This window comes from Pan paniscus, chromosome 10, assembly GCF_029289425.2.
Source record: "Pan paniscus chromosome 10, NHGRI_mPanPan1-v2.0_pri, whole genome shotgun sequence".
NCBI classification, from domain to species: Eukaryota; Metazoa; Chordata; class Mammalia; order Primates; family Hominidae; genus Pan; species Pan paniscus.
Window position 1 is genome coordinate 35,440,346 of NC_073259.2, and position 19,824 is coordinate 35,460,169.

General features: G+C 38.1%; 1 protein-coding gene across 3 annotated transcripts in view; it reads left to right on the forward strand.

The window, feature by feature from the left end:
- LRIG3 (leucine rich repeats and immunoglobulin like domains 3) overlaps nt 1-19,824 on the forward strand; it is a 48,518-nt gene that overhangs the window by 20,400 nt on the left and 8,294 nt on the right. For all 3 annotated transcript variants that reach the window (XM_034935541.3, XM_063593033.1, XM_063593032.1), the window contains exons 4-13: nt 9,526-9,657; nt 10,182-10,325; nt 11,357-11,500; nt 11,847-11,990; nt 12,380-12,523; nt 13,421-13,501; nt 14,409-14,480; nt 16,698-16,769; nt 17,257-17,420; nt 19,392-19,712. In XM_034935541.3, the coding sequence (XP_034791432.2) occupies nt 9,526-9,657; nt 10,182-10,325; nt 11,357-11,500; nt 11,847-11,990; nt 12,380-12,523; nt 13,421-13,501; nt 14,409-14,480; nt 16,698-16,769; nt 17,257-17,420; nt 19,392-19,712 (1,418 nt within the window). The remainder of the gene's footprint in view (nt 1-9,525; nt 9,658-10,181; nt 10,326-11,356; nt 11,501-11,846; nt 11,991-12,379; nt 12,524-13,420; nt 13,502-14,408; nt 14,481-16,697; nt 16,770-17,256; nt 17,421-19,391; nt 19,713-19,824) is intronic.

Below are 19,824 nucleotides of genomic sequence, written 5' to 3' on the forward strand. Positions count from 1 at the left end.
AGAGAGAAAAAGTGAAGTTGATCAAAAAAAAAAAAAGGTGCTTGAGAACCTCAAAGTGGCTTAGGAATTTAGAACCTATAAAGATGGGAGTGCAGAGTAGGACTGAAAACAGGATTGGTTAAAACTTTTGTATAGGAGGAAAGAAGTAATCAGACCTCCAGGTTTCCCCTCCAAAACTCAGCCCAGTAACTACCTTTCCCATGACACAGAGGTCTGGAAATTTAATTTTGGGAGACCTTAAATAGAAAGTACCTGGGATTCAGGACAGAGGCCCAGCTGTGCAGGGGTAATGATTGAGGGGGGGCAACATCTTCTGAAATCAGGAAAATTAAGTCAAATATGAATACTGAAGGCAACACCCCCAGCCCTCAGTTTATTTCCTGTTAGCCTTCCCAGATGGTAGCATCCAAGCTCTACTCACCAGACTGGAGATTGGAGAATTTGAGAGAAGATTCACAGAAACTGACATGTGGCCATTTTGTCCTAAAATAGGTCCCTCCTTCACCTGTGCTGGCACTCACCATTCAACAAGCCCATACCACACACAGCCCTCAGGAGGCTTTTAGTACTGCTTTTTATTAAGTATGAATGAGTAGCCAGTGATCATCAGACTTTTGAAGACGTTTCTAACAATGAAGTCAGAGTTTGAAACAAATGAGAAATGAGAATCAGAGATAAATGGAAGGAGAAAGGAACATCAAAACAAATTTAATATCTTTGGAGAGAAAAGAAAGGGTACTGTGTCCACAAAATCAGAAAAACATGATGAAAAAACAGTAAAAGGAATATTCAGAAAAGTTAAAAATACAGTACCAGACACTTCAAAAACATAATAAAAATGTTGGGAGAAAGTTGAAAAACTCAGAAAAAAGAACCAAAAAACAAAGGTATGGAAGTCATGGAAGGAAAAAAATAAGAAAATAGGAAGATGAACTAAAAAGGCTAACACTTATCTAATTGGAATTTCACAAAGAGACGTCAGTGGAAATGGAAAGGAGAAAACTATGAAAGATACAAAATTTTGAATTTCCTGGAAGTGAGGAATATACATTTCTAGATTGAAAGGACCTACTGAGTTACGTCTCAATGAAAACAAGGCAAAGATGGTCCTATGAGGACTGTGCTCCTAGCACATCACCATCACCTGGGAACTTGGTAGAAATGCTACTTCCTTGGTCCCCACCCACACCCAGAGAAAAAGAAGCCCTGAAGGTGTGGGCTTAACAATCTGGTCTTCCAGAAGCCCCTGCCCACCAATCCTGATGTGTGCTAAAGTTTACAGAACACTGGTGCAGAGAGTCAGAATGGCCTCTGGCTCCCCAAGCTGGCATTATCCATGAGCAGTGTCTTCAAAATCCTAAGAGAGGCTGGGCGTGGTGGCTCCCACCTGTAATCCCAGCACTTTGGGAGGCTGAGGCAGGCGGATCATGAGGTCAGGAGATCGAGACCATCCTGGCCAACATGGTGAAACTCCATCTCTACTAAAAATACAAAAATTAGCTGGGCGTGGTGGCGTGTGCCTGTAATCCCAGCTACTCGGAAGGCTGAGGCTGGAGAATTGCTTGAACCAGGGAGTCGGAGGTTGCAGTGAGCCGAGATCGTGCCACTGCACTCCACCGTGGCAACAGAGCCAGACTCCGTCTCAAGAAAAAAAAAAAAAAAAGGGAGAAAAGGATTAATAACCTAAACTATACACACCCAAATTGTCCTGTAAAGATATTTTCAAACATGAAGTGACAGCTTTTACACATGGTTTCTTGCAAAGCTAACAAAAGATAGACCCCAGGAAAATGAAGGAGCAAGCCAAGAAAGAGGAAGACTAGACAGCCAGGTAATGGGACTCCCAGGAGGAGAGAGGTGAAAGAAACCCCCAAGAGGGAGGGTAGGTTCTACAAGAGGCTACAGTATTTACATGATGCAGTTGTATGACTTCTCTGCAGCAAATCTGGTCATTTGCAGTGTTTCTCATCCAGATCTAGAGTCACAACTCATTAGAGCTGGAAGAGATCATTTCATTTCATTTCCCTCTGTTTACAGGTGAGAAAATTAAGGTTCACAAAAATGTAGTAGATAAAGACACAGAACCAGGAATAGAATCTAAATCTCCTCTCTGGGGAGCTGTAGTTTGAGTTACTGTGTCAGATCTTATCAGCAGGTTGATTAATATAGAGTATCACAGTTTTATGTTTACGCTTTCTGGCTGGCAGCAGTAATGGACATTTTGTTTTCTGACGTTTATATGCATTTTGAACAATAGCTAAGTTAAATCCTTATGGTGCAATCTACAGCTGCTCTTGAGTGTCTGCACTCCAGTTTGTTCACTCTGGGGTCTTGTACCCATTCATTTTATCCCGAATTCTGGGGAACCAAAGATAAATCAGAGGTTCTCTCCACTCACAAGTAAATCACAAGCCTAGTAGGGGAGACTCAAACCAGATCAATGGTCCGATATGTGAAAATGACTGTGGAAGGCCTCTGCCCCAAAAAAGAAACAGTAAAAATTTTTAAGTTTACTAAATCAAAGTAGAGTCCATTTTTATTGTACATAAATTACTTCAGATTAAATATTTTTTCGATGTTTTCTTTATCCTGTTGTCTTCTAGGATTTGCTTTTCAAATTTCCATTTACATGAAGGACTAGATTGAATTTATACTTGGAGATCAAAGAAGGGCTGTTTTGTATGTGGTGTGAATGGGGCTTTTGACTTATTTTTCTTTTATTGATTTTTTGTTGTTGTTGTGTTAAGAGACAGGGTCTTGCAATGTTGCTCAGGCTGGATTTGAACTCCTGGCCTTAAGTAATCCTCCCACCTCAGCCTTCCAAATAGCTGGAATTACTTGCATGCACCGTGGAGCTTGGCTCATATTTCTTTTTTCATTTTTAACATGTGTTATGACTGGTCCATGAATAAGACACTGATTATTGCAGGACCTCTATATTAAAATATTAATACGTGGCCATCTTTATTATGTTTGTGATCCAAAGGATAATTATATTTTATGTTGACCTGACTTTTTGCTGAAAGAACTGATTCTTTGCTTCTTACACCAACACTCATTTGCTGGTTAGTGTCCTTAATTCTTCATCAAGAATCTGTCTCCTTACACAAGTTTCCTCAGTTGGCTTTATTCTTTGATGCGGCAGTACCAATGGACCAGTCTAAACATGTGTTCTTTTAATGAAACCTCTTAATTATCTTTTTAGAAAAGAGATGAGCACTTTATTTTTTATCTATATGAGAGGAGTTCTTTGCTTGCCAAATTTCTGTTAAAAGTTGCCTGATATTATGGGGTGTTAGTTATTCCAGTCAAGATAGTTTTCAAGGAAGCTTTTCAGAGGGAGTGGGGGTTATTGTTGGAAATATAAGTGACCTTTAATGTGTTTGCAGAATGTAGTGTTTTCTTTAACAGTTTGTAATTCCTTTATAAATGGTGCTAAGCTGGTTGTTTGCAAGTTATATATAGAAATTAGTATTTCCTTGGGGCCAGGCTTGGCTGTACCAGTCAATACATTTAATCTGCTTGCTCGATGGTTGTTTGTATGGAATGACCACAGATTCAGCAATTTGTTAGTTGCAATCACTGAATTGGACTTAGGGGATGTGGTTAGAGTGATGCATTCTAAGGAAAGACGGTATTGCAAACATAAAAAATGGCTTCACATTAAATTTCAGTGCACACATCCTCTAAAAGGCAAATGCTGCATGCAGATACCTTCTCTAAATTGCCTAGATTGCATGTCCTTACACATCACAGCTGCAAGGTCTTAAGCTGCCTGTTATCCGTGTACTAGGTAGGAGACAGCTAAAACTATTGACAGATATACCTTATTCAACAGGAAGCTACACTTTTGTTGGTTTAGAAATTCCAGCGTGAGAAAACCTGATATTCTGGTTCCTCACTAACAAAGAATAGTCCACTCTGTGGTTCTCCTTTCAGACCCTGGAATTAAACTAACACCATTTATATCCACTTAAGAGAGCATGAAGGTTCTTTTGAGACACTTATGCTTTCTGGAGATTACAGTGAATCAAGAAGTAGAACCAATCATCACACTAAGTGGTCATATCACTAACCTCATAAGTTATGTTTTACTGTTGTTAATTTGGTCCAGATTTAGATTCAAGGCAGGTGTTAAGAGTATCTGAACAAACTAGCACAGTTCTTATATGTGAGAATAATGCACTTATCCATTTTCTTAGTGATTACAGATGCATTAAAATGCCAGTATTGGGCTGTTCTGGGCAGTAGCATCTCACACCTGAGCACAGGGGGACCCTAGTCTGCACTCTGTGTCTTAGAAAACCTCCCATATCAGAAGCACCAAATGCAATGGTAATGGATAGTGAATGAGAACTCCAGTAGAGCTAAACTGGGTCCCTGTGGCCAGAGGCTGCAGAGCTGGAAGAGCTGATCCTGTATGTCAGGGAAGGAGAAAAGCACAGTGTGTGCCCTGGAAACCAGAGGAAGTGTGGTGCTTCGCCCCCCAAGTGGGCATCAAGGTCGCCCGTCATCCTTCTGTCATCTGTCCTGCATGAAGTTAGGAGCCTCCGATTGGTGCCCTTGCACCTGGTCATGCCCTCCTCCTCCTAGTCTTTCCACCCACAGCCATCAGAGTAGCCATTCTAAAATGTACATGTGATATTGTCACCCCACCATTTGACATCCTCTGGCCCCCTCCCCACAGTTGATCTTGAGATTAAGGTCAAATGTCTGATGTGGTTTCCAGGGCCCAACTTGACTGCTGTCATCTCCCAGTGGCCTCACTCTTGAGCCTCTTCTTTCTCCAGTCTCCACCTGTGCACTCTGTACTTAGCCATCAGGTGTTCCTTCATTTCCTCTAAGGGAAGCTTTGCTCTGCTCTCACTTGCCCAAATCTTTGCCTCGGCTTAGAGCGCTAGCCTCTACTGTCCCTTGCTGAGCTAACTCATCCCACAGATCTCAGTGTGGCCATTTCTTCCCTTCCTTTGGGAAGTTTTGCTGACCTCCAACATTCTAGAAGTCTGTCCACAGTACTTCCACTGCCCACTCTTCCTTTCCTGTCGCTGCACTTACCACACTGGACAGCTCCCTGTTGCCTGCTATCCTCCCCACTAGACTTTAAGCTCTGTAAGGTCAAGGGGCATGTCCATCTTGCTCATGTAGAACTCCAGTGCTCTCAGAGTAAATATCATCAGATGAAAATGGTAAGCCATGTTTGCCTCTGCATTTTAAAGGTATTTGGCAAAGTTGGCTGAAAAGTGAAATAGGCAACAAAATGAAACCATTATCATTGGACCCGAAAAGCTGAGGCCAAAATACCTGGTTCTCCTGTTTTTCCAGTGGCCTCTTAGAAGCCTGAGGGAACCATCTGGCGTTCCTGACCAACCCAAGTCCCCAGGTCTATGTGTCCACAGGGGACTAATTATACTTCACTTCAGAAATTAGTTAACCGTGGAACTCCCTGTACTATCAACAAACATAGAAGACCAAAATATTCCTAGTCTCTAAGATGGATTTGTACGAGACTGAAACACCTTCCAGTATTTACAGTTTATTTTGTGATTTTTGAACAATGGAAAGATGGTATTTCCACATTAAGTAATGGAAAAAGGTATTCAGAGTTTTGTTTTTGTTCAAGCGTTGCACATTTCCTGCCAAAAATATTAATTAACTACAGTGCTTTTTAAAGTGTTGATCAAGTTTGGCATTTACTCGTATTTGGAGAAAAATTAAAGCTGGGGTTGAGTTGAATCTCTGTCTTCTAGAAGTGGGTATTTTTGACCAACTCCATAAAATATGTTTTTTTTTTAGGATTTTAGATGATAAAAAAGATTTTTTAATCTAGCTTTTTTAAGGTAGTTGTCTCCCATTTTTAGCCCTCTTTATTATACAAAGCAAGTTTTTTGTTTGTTTGTTTTGTGTTAAACTGTTATGGTGTATATCAGGTGGTTACTTGCCAGTTAGTCTGAGAGCTAATAAGAAACGAGTATTTGGATTTAATTCAGTTCCATTAGGACAGATTTAAATTTTTGTGATACAAGGACTATTATTCTCACAGTTGTAAGGGATTTTTGTGCTAGGAAGCAGTGCTGACAAAGACAGCACTGTGCACGCTCCATCTATAACTGAGCACTTTCACACTGCAATTTAGGAGGTGTGCAGTTCAGGAAATTGCTGGCTTTGGCTGGAGCATAATTTTACTGCAAGGAAAATTTTATTCGTCACTCAAGTAATTGGCAGTTTTAATACCTTGTTCATAATTACCTTATAAACAAACGAATATATAAACCAAAGATTGTATGGTCTGTTATCTAACTGGTAGCCTTATTTGACCAACGTGATAGACAGCTGTGGGCCTCCCTGCCTCCCCACCCCCAACTAATTTGCTTTATTTATTGCACACATCCATAGCTGAGTGTTTTGTTTTTGTTGTTGTTAAATACAAGTGTAGCTATACTTGCCTCAGACAGCCTGGGGACCAAAACCAGATGCAAAGTTTGAAGGGAGGTAGGGCTAGGGATAGGGGAGGGGATAGAGAGAGGGGCACTCGGGCACTTCAGAGTGACTCCAGTGTTTGTAGGAGGACATCCCACTAATGCAAACATTTGGATTATGCATTTAAGAGAAAACTTTTGTCCCCTAGAGCAGTGTGGTTTTATTTAACCCACACACCCTGACCCTAAGGCCTTGTGGCTTGTCTCCTGGATGGAATCCATCTCCGGGACCTAGGAATTGACTAATTGTCTCACTTGCATTACCCTATACCTCACAGCTAGATCAAGGACTTTATACACAGGCAAATCCAGATGTGGGAAATGGTCAAAATCAGAGGTCATGGCTGACTTGACTCTAAACAAAAGCCTCTAAGACTTTATGGGAATCTGAAGGGCTTGATATTCATTTGTGACTTGTACATGGGACTGCTGAATCGTCTCTTTTTTAAAACTTTACTATTATCATAAAGTTCAGCTCTTAAGATATACATTATCTATGCTAGTTACCTGACATTAGATTTTCTGATGACTTGGATTTTAAAGTTGGAAAAAGACAATCCACCCACAGTCCTTAAAAATACTGTTCAGAAGAGTTTTAACACTATTTCGAGAAGCTTTCTTAATTTGTTCTTTAATTTTAAAATGTATGCCCGTTTTGTCCCCTTATTATTCTCTTGTGAAGAAGGTGGCACCTGACAGAAAGTCGGCCATCTGACTCTGGTAGATGGTAAATACATGCAAGCCCTGGGGCCTCCTCTCACCTGCAAAGTGGGCAAGCACAGATTGGGAGGGCCTCTGTTCTGGGGCATTCTTAATGTTGGCATGATGATGGCTCAATGAGCCAGGGTAGATTCCCAGATCGGTTTAAAACCAGAAGTTCAGCATTTTTGCAAGGTGGGAAGTAGCAGCCTTTTCAAGGGAGGTACATATCTGCATAAGAAATTAAATGCCAGAATATCTTTCATACTCTGTATTCTGTGAAAGAAGCCTTAAGGGATTGCTTTAGGAACAATCAGACTTATTCTTTGAGCTGGCTTGGGAATGCTTGAACTTGTTAGGTGAAAAGCCCTAATTTTAAGATGTTTTGTAATGTCTGTACCAGAGAAATTTTATTATGATTAAAGGGCATAATATATGAAAAGTGTTTAGCATAGGGCTTGGCACTTAATCGATCTTCAATATTATTAGATTTTATACACATTCTAAGGGTGATATATAGAGAGAATTCTGCTTCTAAGAATATCTCAGTATGGCAGAGAAGACCAGTGGTGTAAGTTCGACGTCAGCTTGCAGCACAAGATTTTGTGAAAATATGTAAGAGGTACACCTCACTTGGGAACCTACTGTGATAGTGAGAGACTGATGAGTTATAATAATGCAGAAGAGCTCAGAACACTGTAGAAATCCAGTTTTGGGTGCAAAAAATACACAAGATATATTTTGTAAGTTTTCTTTTTAATTGAAGATTAACTGCAGACCGTGTACAAAGTGTGTGACTTATATAAGACACAGAATTCTGTTTAGAGCATTCAGATTGTTTCATTGTTTCTTGCGTTGTAAAGAGGAGACCTTTCTGTGATTTGTAGGTATCCTTTCTACCTTGACGTTATTTTCTCCTGCCAAAAGATGGTCTAAAAAAGACCAAACTGCCTGATCTAATATGACAATTATGATGGCTTGCACATCCGTTTGATTGCTATTTTCTAACAAAATTGTCATTTAATGCTGCATTTTCCCTTGGGAGTTACTATATTGATTGATGACTTTTGAAGAACTTTGAAATGGCCTCTTTTTTTTTTTTTTCTGTTTGTTTCTTTCCATTTGTTCAGTATAACAGTCACCAGTAGAACTTTACACAATGGTAGAAGCATTCTGTATGTGTGCTGTACCATTTGATAGCTACCAGGAGTGGATGGCTATTGAGCACTTGAAATGTGGCTACTGTGACTAAGTAGTGAAATTTTAGCATTTAATTTGAATTAATTTAAATTTAAAGAGCCTCATGTGGCTAGTGGCTGCCATACTGGACGTCATGGTCTGATGTTTAAGACTTTTAATGTAAAACATGTTTGGATCTAATTATGCCAAGGGATTATTCAAACTGGAGTGCTCTTCTTATGTAATACTTTTGTACTGTTGAAAGGGCTGGAGCATATTCATTGGTATTGAAGACTATGGCAGTGCCTTGAAACTTGCTATTTCTTAAAGAAAAGGGGATCTCTCTAGCATGGTTCTAGAGAGATCCCCAATCTGACAAGTATTTTAAATTCATTGGCACCTGTAATATGGGCACTTTTCAAGAGAAGAATTGGAAATAGATTAGGAATCAAGAAGAAGGAATAGGGAATTAACTCATGAGTGCCTGGTATGCCACCTTGGTGTTAGGCATTTCGTATACCATTTAATAAGGAGAAGGGAGCAGAGCTGTTAAGAAAAATAGCCAAGTGTGGTGGCTCACACCTGTAATCCTAGCACTTTGGGAGGCCGAGGCTGGAGGATTGCTTGAGGCCAGGAGTTGAGACCAGCCTAGACAACATAGTGAGACCCCCTGACTGTACAAAAAAATTAGCGAGATGAGGTGGCACTTACCTGTAGCCCTAGCTACTTGGAAGCTGAGATGGGAATATTCCTTGAGCCCAGGAGTTTGAGCTGCAGTGAGTTATGAGTGTGCCACTGCGCTGTAGCCTGGGTGACAGAGTGAGACCCTGTCTCTAAAAAATAACAATAAATAAAAATTTTTTTAAAAAAAGAAAAATAGGATAAAGAAAAATCAAACCGCTGTCTTTAAGTGCATAGCATTTAGACAGCCACAGCTGCTAAACAGAACCCCATATTTATATAGGAATGTTTTCCACATATTTGAATATTATGATTTATAATTTAATGAATAACTTAAAATGGCCATGGTATTGCTCTTTAACTTTTAAAAGTACTGTTCAGATTAGTCAGTTCCATATTTCTGAAGAACCAGTCAGGAATAGAAAATATTTTTCTTCTTTCAGATTGTTGTACCGTTAACCTTGTTAACTGTGGTTTCTTTTAATTCTAGGGCTGGAAACAGGATTGTTGAAATACTACCTGAACATCTGAAAGAGTTTCAGTCCCTTGAAACTTTGGACCTTAGCAGCAACAATATTTCAGAGCTCCAAACTGCATTTCCAGCCCTAAAGCTCAAATATCTGTAAGTGAAGTTTTCTTTAGCAAAAACTTTCACCTGTAATGAAAATATTACAATGAAAAAATAAGATATAACAAACTTTGTCTACTTTACTACTGATGGATTGAAAGTATAATTTATTGACTTGAAATTTGCTGTAAGCTCGAATGACCACAATCTTCAGTTTATTCTTACACTTTTAGATTACAAAAAATTACATGTTTTTTATTAGAAAACCTAGATGGTGTGAAAAGTGCTCATTTTTAAAAAAAAATCAAAATCAGACCATTGCTATGTTTTATTAATAAATGAATGTCATAAAAAGTGGATATTTATAAAAAAATTTTGCATCCGTCACATATTTTAATCACTCTTTTCCCAGCAATATGTGTGAATCTTAACATCTGTCCTTGAGGACCTAAAAAGTAATTATTTTAAGTTTCCATTGATGGTTAAGTTCTCTGGAGACTCCTTCTAATACAGAGATGGCCTGCACTTTAACTTGCAAATAAATCAGAAGGAGAAGCTCATCTTTAAACTTTCAACAGGTATCTCAACAGCAACCGAGTCACATCAATGGAACCTGGGTATTTTGACAATTTGGCCAACACACTCCTTGTGTTAAAGCTGAACAGGAACCGAATCTCAGCTATCCCACCCAAGATGTTTAAACTGCCCCAACTGCAACATCTGTAAGTAAAATGTCCTCTTAGATACTGTTTCTCACCTCCTCCAAACCCTTGGTGTCTTTTCCTTAAAATCTACAATGTGGCAAAAAGGAGTTTAGGAACAAGGATGTAGCTGCCTTTCCTTTGAGAGTTGGAGCTGTAGAATCTCCAAATTGGAAAGAGCCTTAAACATCATCTCGTCACCTCGTGCCAGCTGCTGCTTGACAAGACACGTTAGATTGTTACTGAAAGAGTGAACAGTGTAATCGTTGAACAACGCTGGTACAAAAGTGCCATTGTGGCACTGAAAAAATCCGAGGTCTCAACGGCTGTGGTTTATGAGAATAATACCGGCAACGCCAGGAGGCTCTGATAGCTTAAGTGGCTGTAAAGATCTGTCTTGTTAATAATGGTAGAGCGATCTGTGAACAGACTCCTGCAATAGGGCAACTTTGGCTGCACATTACAAACACTTGGGGAGCTTTTAAAAATCTCACTGCCCAGGCCACACCTTACACCAATTATTTAGGACCTCTAAGGGTAAGATCCAGGCTTCAGAAATTTTTAAAACTCCCAGGTTGCGTCCAGTGTGCAACCAAGGCTGAGAACTACTGCCTTAAAGAGAAAGCATTAAACCTAAAAAGAAGGGTGAAAGATAGTAACCAACTTGTAAACAGATTGTACAGGATAAACTTGAGGCCCAGCTCCTTGATAGACCTCATGTTTTAGTGTAACATTTAATAATCTCATTCTGGATTGTTTAAAAACAAATCTTAATTTGTTTGTGTCTATACTGAGTGGACAAGACTTTAGAAATTAAAGTGCAGTCTAGTTTCAGTATTTTATTATTCCAAAAACACATGACACATTTCAGTAGGAAATTCACTGCCTGCTTAACAAATTGAAATTCTTTGCAGTAAAAATGTTGAGAAACTGAAAACACTGTATGTAATTGAACACTGACTGGTTGAACTATATTGTAGTAATGACACATTTTATTACTACCTCCAGAATTTAATTGTCATATAAGCTAACTCTTGTAATACTCAATGCAGCGAATTGAACCGAAACAAGATTAAAAATGTAGATGGACTGACATTCCAAGGGCTTGGTGCTCTGAAGTCTCTGAAAATGCAAAGAAATGGAGTAACGAAACTTATGGATGGAGCTTTCTGGGGGCTGAGCAACATGGAAATTTTGTAAGTGTGGGTTATCACAGTTCCTACTGAGGTAGTATGATCATAGAATGCTCAGTGTACATTCAGCAGGTCTTATGTGAAATCCTATGTTAAAATTTCATCATCCACAATCTTATTTATAAGTCAGTATTCAGTTTTGATTCAGGTAATGTGATCGATAATTTATAAGTACCTAAATTTAGTATAGTATAAACTATATAGTATTTTTTTGCTGACGTCGTCATATAACAAAAGCTAAACATCTAATAACAATAGGAATCTGTAATAGGTTGTAATCATATGTCCCCTTTGAAGAGACTAGATAATGAAGTTTTGATCCTGCTTTTGATTCTTACTGTAAATGTAGGCAGCTGGACCATAACAACCTAACAGAGATTACCAAAGGCTGGCTTTACGGCTTGCTGATGCTGCAGGAACTTCATCTCAGCCAAAATGCCATCAACAGGATCAGCCCTGATGCCTGGGAGTTCTGCCAGAAGCTCAGTGAGCTGTGAGTTGCCTTTTATTCTCAGGTTTGAGAGCAGGGATCATGCCAGGGCATGAGCTTCTTACCACTGATCTGTGAAATTTTCATAGCAAAGTTTCCAAGGTGACAGCTTTTTTCACATGCAACCTAGTCTTATTTTTGTTGTGATAAGTTGAAGCCAGTTCTACTGTTGCAGTTCTGTGGCACGTTGGCAAAAGCAATGATGGTTATTTTCAAGTAAAGAGAACGTATTTTTTTAATTACTGATATTAGAAATATTTACTTGGGTATTATTAAGGCAGAATTTAAAAATAAGGATTAGTGTAGCTCATATAGTACCTGTCTTTTGGAAAACAAATCATTGTGTTGAATTGAAAAATAAAAGCTATTGCTTTTCTCTTTTTTCTTTACAGGGACCTAACTTTCAATCACTTATCAAGGTTAGATGATTCAAGCTTCCTTGGCCTAAGCTTACTAAATACACTGCACATTGGGAATAACAGAGTCAGCTACATTGCTGATTGTGCCTTCCGGGGGCTTTCCAGTTTAAAGACTTTGTAAGTTACACGTTTTGCTGTCAGTACACGAACGTAATTGGTTCCTAAATGTGCGCACTTTTCTCCTAGCAGATTTCCTTTGTTGTCAAGGAAATGCATACAGCCTCAGAAGTAGTATCTTAATCTTTCCCAGATCAGTTTGATTAAAATGGATCCATTTCATCCATATGTGTTTCGTAAAGGGATTAAAAAGGACAGTGATCAGTTTGTTTTGGTGATTACAGTGAACCTTCTCAGGATCTCCAGGAAATTGGTAACTGCTTAAGAGGGAAACAATTTTAAGTCCACTAAGTTTTCTTTGTAAAATACAGATTAAAAATTACTTAGAGCAAAAAGGTCTACAAAGGGCAAGGAAGATACTGTTTATCATGCCAGTTATATCCTCAACCTGATCTCTCTTCTAAGAGAAAGAAAAAGGAGTTGAATTAATTGACCTTTGAAAAATTTCTCAAATGGTAATTTAAGGTTGTGCAATGGGCTTTTGATTTTTGCTCTGTCAGAAACTTTTGCTCTGTTCGCTATTTGAAGCATTACATAATTGAAAGACATACTGTATGCTTTGGCGAACTTCTGCATGTGTGGTTGGAAGAGTGGTTTTAAAGTTTAATGTATTTTTCAGACTGTTCGGATCATTCAGAATGTAGTCATTTTGATAGAGGAATTAATAGGGCCAGTGTCAGCTTTTTCTGATTTTAGGGAAAAACTTAAAATGTTGTTGAGGGAGTCAGGCAGGGTGTAAGAAGTAAGTTGGAGAAAAAGAGTTCTCTATTATTTTGAGAGAGGTGGAGATAATGTGGGGAATTATGAGAAATTTTTTACAAATGATATGCCACCTGGGTGGTGATACTAGGCTTTCTGAGCTTATCACTCTAAAGGGAATGCTTCTTTTAAAATTAGGGATCTGAAGAACAATGAAATTTCCTGGACTATTGAAGACATGAATGGTGCTTTCTCTGGGCTTGACAAACTGAGGCGACTGTGAGTATGAATTGCCTCATAATTTAGCTCACTCTTTGATTTAAAAATTTTGTCTTCACTGAAGTCAGCTATACAAGTTGACATCATGAAGAGATGAGAAATCAGTGCTTAATCTGGTTACCACCCTTGATCCTCTCCCCAAATGCCTGCTGTTGCACAAGATGTATATTATTAACTTTTTCTTCCTTAGGTGAAAATGTTTTATTCAACATTTTAGTATGTGTAATTTACTTTAATATCCTCATAATAATTTTCATCTATGTTGAGGGCTTAGACTTTTGGAATTATCATTGCGTAAAAGTTAGTGCAGGCACTTCCACATCTTGAAATCCTCAATGTTGTACTGTCCTCGTAGGAATTTTTTTAATGAAGTAATCTAGTAGCCACTGATAATGCTGTGGTAGGTTACAAGCAAAACAGGATGAAAACATCTTATAATTAGCCATAAAATGGTCTTGCAGATGGTCAAATTACATGTGTTAAGCCAGCAGTATTCAAATTCAGCTCCCTATAGTACCAAACTCCTATGGATGGAAGGTATCCACAGAGAAGGAGAGGAAGGAGAAAACGTTCACTATTATCTGCTTTGTTAGTGTTCTGAGACAGTTTACTTGAAATAAAGTCTCTACCTATTCCTAAAAGGACTCTGAAAAACAGTGATTTAACTTAATCAGCAGAGTGACTTACTGAATACCTATTTTTGTTGGGCTCTTTGTTGAATGCTTCAAAAACCATGTTCAACTACATTATTGAAATAGATGGCATGGACACATTTTTACAGGATATATTGTTTAATTGAAGAAAATGGAATTGCTCACACATAATTTAAAAAGCAGTTCTGTTTATGAGAGTTCCACCCCAAAATGGCTTTTTAAATTAAGTGTTCCAATGTAATTTTTTTCCCCAGGATACTCCAAGGAAATCGGATCCGATCTATTACTAAAAAAGCCTTCACTGGTTTGGATGCATTGGAGCATCTGTGAGTAGCTAGAATTTAGTTACCCTAAAGAGAATCTCTAAGATGGTTTTTACTTATGTGTCATGAAAGATAAAACAAACTGGAATGTAATTTTGTTGGCATCCTTCCGGTTCCATAAAATATATTTAAACATCTGCCTATCTTTCTGTTTCTTTCTCTGTCTACCTACTTACCTACCTACCTATATAGAAGTATACAGGTATATGCTTTCCTTTGTATTTAAGGACAAAAGCTATATCTCCTTAATGGGTTTTTAATTGTTTTTCTCAAACAGTGATTACTTAATTAAAAAAAAAAAACTACTAGGTGTAGTTCATCCACTACATATCAGGCATTGTACCACATATTCACATATATTCTGATTTAATTCTTAGAATACAACTCAATAGCTATTATTATCTTTGTTGTTAAGCGGAGGTTCTAAGAGTTTATTGATTCCACTGGACAGTTAAAGGAGATGACTTGGCTTTTAAAGAAGAAAGACAATGTTCCACAATCCTTAAGAGTGACATAGGAGAGTTTTAGCACTACTTTGAGAATTGTTGGTCTCTTATTGTTGTTTAATTATGAAACATACAACCCCCCCTTACCATTGTTCTCTTTTTTGTTGTTTTCTTTCGTTTCGTCTTGACCCACCAGTTAGTAGCTGTCAGAAGCAGGACGCAACCCAGAGCTGCCCCGACTTTCACAGTGTCCCTGCATCACACTAGCTCTTGCCTGTGCAATCTCTGCCGCTACTCCCAGTAGCTCCTAGTAACTCCTGGCACACATTTCTGAAATGTCATTTAGGGGCTCAGGAATTTTCAGCCACTAAGAGAGGAAAGCTAGCTAACATTGATAGGAATCAAAACTTGCATGTTTTAACTAAGGGAACCAACCAGCTGCTTATAACCATGGTTGTATGTTTTACGCTTGTACAGTAAAAGTACAAAGTAATGTATAATATCGACTCTGACTGTTAAGGAATGCTTGTATCCAGAAGTTTTAATATGTATTAACCAGGACAGAAGAAGTTACAATTTAAAATACATATTGGGTTCTCCTATGTGTGCTGTGTATTGAGAGTGAAGATTTAGCTGTTATCTGTAAACCACTGTGTTGTCACCTTCTGACTGCACCAGTTCGTCTGAGGGAGACTTGGATCGTGAGCCACCCTGACAGTGAGTGCGGCAGTTCAAATTATAGTAGAATGATTCTGCAAAGCTGAGTTTTGGAAGGGCAGACCAACATTGCAGTATTTATTGAAACCGATTATTTTGAAAAGAAAACTAGCCAAAAGGGTTTGTCATTTGGCCCATTCCGTTTCTGGGAACGTGGAATTAGTGGATCAGTGGAGTATTAATCTCTGCTTCAGTTTTCTTAAATCTTCCTTGATTGCCCCAGCCTCTTCGTCTAGCCATGTCTGGTCCCTTCTTGCTTTGTCTTCTCTTCCCACTTGTCTCACTCAATATTCCCTTTGTATACAGTGACCCCTGTAAAGAAAAACAGAGTGGTAATCATTGTGGTGAATACTTTAATGCAGAGTGCCTGTAAGTCTCTGTATAAAGAGAATTAACCCAGAATATGTGCTCATTTTATGAATTTCCTGCCTGAAGTATTCGTTTTAACAAGTATATCTTGTCTGAACATCTTACTGCGTTTATGTTAGTGAGCTGTGGGTGACAGAATTAGGTTAATGGTTAAAAGCACAGGTTTTGGAATTGAAAATAATTGTTTCAACCCTTACCTTCCCCTTTCGTGCTGAGCTAAGTAGTAATACCGTCATATTTTGGGTTGTTGTAGGAATAAATGCAGTAACACTTGTAAATCACTTAACTGAGTGCATATCTTCAAAAATACTGTGTAAATGTTTTATAAAAGCGTAATTATGAGAAATTTTATTTGTATATTTAGAAGTTTCCAATAGTTGCTAATTTGAATAAAGAGTAATAGAATGAAATAATAGAACAACATGGGCCCTAATGAGTCAAATAATCTTTAAGTGATGACAGAAATGAATCTTTTTCTCTAAAACAAAACCTATCTGTGACACAAATGCCCTGGGTCTTCAGCACAAGCTTTGCAGTGGATTCTCCTGGGGTTGCCCCAGTCATGTATTTAACACATAGAGGGAGTATTTATTTGGCAAATGGGGTGGGCAGTGTGGGCCCAAACTTTGTCCAAAAGCATGAAATGATGGTAGTTTGCTCTGATGCATTTGATTTGGTGATTTTTCAGAGACCTGAGTGACAACGCAATCATGTCTTTACAAGGCAATGCATTTTCACAAATGAAGAAACTGCAACAATTGTAAGCTTTTCTTTTCCTTCTAGGAGTCTGAAAGTATAGAGGGGAAAACTGTCATATGGTGTGGCATCCTGGATTATGTATCTATAAAAAGTGCCTGGCACATTCTTAACATTACTTAATTTTTATACTAGGCAACAGAAAAGGAGTTTATTTGTTCTTTTTGTTGAAATGAGTTTTTCTTTCTATTTTAAATTCGCAACTTTGTGGGACCAAATATAGTACAGTCACCCAATATAGTAGTAATTTTTTCAGTTGTAAGGAACTTTTGATAAATCAACACTTCTGTCTCAGTAGGACAGTAAGAACAACAGAAAATCATGCTAAATACATTTCTTGTATTTTAAAATGGACTGTAGGATACTTATTCCATGGGATGTGTGTATTCAGTTTCCAAATTCATTGCTTTGTTAATATTTACTTGGGTTTGGTTTACTTGTAGAAATCTGCATTTCATACAGAACAAATTGAATGTAATTACTCTCCTCAGGCATTTAAATACATCAAGCCTTTTGTGCGATTGCCAACTAAAATGGCTCCCACAGTGGGTGGCGGAAAACAACTTTCAGAGCTTTGTAAATGCCAGTTGTGCCCATCCTCAGCTGCTAAAAGGAAGAAGCATTTTTGCTGTTAGCCCAGATGGCTTTGTGTGTGGTGAGTATAAGTATTGCCCTTGCCTTTTATTTATTCTTCTTTTTTCCCCCTCCCATTTATCCAAATAATGGTTTTGAATAGATTTGTGATCTCTTTATAAAGCTTTTATTTCTGCTGAGGTAGAGGAAAATCGGTCTATAGTTTGCTGATTATTTTAATTTCACAGATGGGAAAGAGAGTTTTCTAAAATTGCTTCATCTTTGTTTTGGCATCAGGATGGTGTGGTGGAATGAGAATGAAATTGGATCTTGGGAGAATGGAAGGATAATCCCAGCCCTTCTACTTAACTTAAATTCCCTAAATGTTAGTCTCTGCATCCATGAAATGGGGACTCTCCTTTCTTCTCTTCCCAACTCTGAGGCTTGTTGGGAGGTTTACATGAAAGAGAAAATTATTAATGATTTATGGGGTGCTAAAAAATTAACTATTGGTAGGTAAAACATTTACAAGTAATAGGAAATGTGAATTTATTATAAATAATTTTAAGGTCCATTGTTTTAGCATCCAAGAATCTCAGCATTAGAAATCTAGTTACCTGAACTTTACATAGCTAGTTAGTAGCAGATCTGGATTTAAAAGAAAAGTTTTCATCTCTGGTGCAACTTTCTGTCTATTACATGATGCTGCTATTTACTATTAGCTGCCATGGAGACCTCTGTAAAAATAAATATGTTTTATAAACCAATAAATCAGAATTTGCTTTTATTTAAGCATGGGTGTTAAAATATTAAGAACCTTCTTTTGCATTGGCATTTAAAAATTTACTTAAAACTGCTTTGTCCACGATATATATTTTTAGGTTGCAGCATTAAGCAGTGCCAGTAGTTTCTGGAAATAAAACCTCTGATGTAGCTTTTGGAACTGAATAAGCTTTTGGCATTCATCTGTAAGGGCCTGAACTGCTCCTTTCCCATGGTCCTTATTTCATAGTTTTTTAGTCCCAAGATCTGATCCCCCTATTACGTTGAAACACATGTATAGTATCCAGTTTTTTTCACTTCCTTGTGAATCTGAACATCGATTTATTAGATGAGAATTTCAGAATAGTACAGAAAACACCTCGATTACAATATGCAGACATTGAAAAATAGCAGCACTGGAGTTATCAAAGCATCCCCCATAACCCATTCAATACACATAAAAAGTTGTTTTTTCAAATAGTAGTAGCACCCAAATGGTACGCTTTGGTGGATCTCAGATGTTTCCTTCTGGGTTTAGATCATGGCTGAGAAACTGAAGTTCAAAAAGGTAACTTTTCCAAAAAGTAACAGAGAACTAAAAATAACTGTTAGAATGAAAGAGTTGCTTAGCTTTAATTATAATGTAGCTTTGACAGGGTAGCACAGCAGCATGATTGGCCGCTCGAAGCTCCAGGCCGAAGCCAGTGTCTTACAGTTTGTTTTACAGATGCTTTTTCTTTTGCTATCAGCTTTTTTTTTTTTTTTTTTTGCCTCTACCTAAATTACTGTTTTTTAATAGTGGTTCTGTTTTGGTAAATGGAGTGTTAATGGCTGTCTTTGTTGATTAATCATGATTGATGTTTGATTTCCTAATTTTGCTGCTCATTATCTGGGGAGAACATGGGAACAATTGCAGTTTCTGATAGTAGTAGCATTCAAAAATGATCCCTGAGCCTGGAAGTTTTTAAACTGCTTTCTTCTTCTACTTATAGAAAGCATAACGGATCAGGAATAAAGTGTGGGTTTTCTGATAGCTCCAAAATAACAGTCTTTTCTCAGGTAATAGTGATTGATAAATAGATCTGCATCTGTATTCGAGATGAATGAGTTACTTTATAAATACTCTCCCAGTATATCATTTCAACACGGGGACGGCTAGTCCATCTGGAAAACATACACAAAGGGTAAAACCTAAGCCACTGTTTTTGCATTTCTTGGTGTTCAAATTTGAGTAGTATTTGGACTCTTGAGCCTTAACATTGTTTTGTCTCCTCCTCTCCATTTTTAACAGATGATTTTCCCAAACCCCAGATCACAGTTCAGCCAGAAACACAGTCGGCAATAAAAGGTTCCAATTTGAGTTTCATCTGCTCAGCTGCCAGCAGCAGTGATTCCCCAATGACTTTTGCTTGGAAAAAAGACAATGAACTACTGCATGATGCCGAAATGGAAAATTATGCACACCTCCGGGCCCAAGGTGGCGAGGTGATGGAGTATACCACCATCCTTCGGCTGCGCGAGGTGGAATTTGCCAGTGAGGGGAAATATCAGTGTGTCATCTCCAATCACTTTGGTTCATCCTACTCTGTCAAAGCCAAGCTTACAGTAAATAGTATGTGATCTGACTTTTCCTTTAGCATTTAAAGATACCTTTTAGAAATAGAAGGCACCTGTTTTTCTCTCTTAATCTTAACCCTGTCTTTTCTTCTCACAGTTCCCCACCT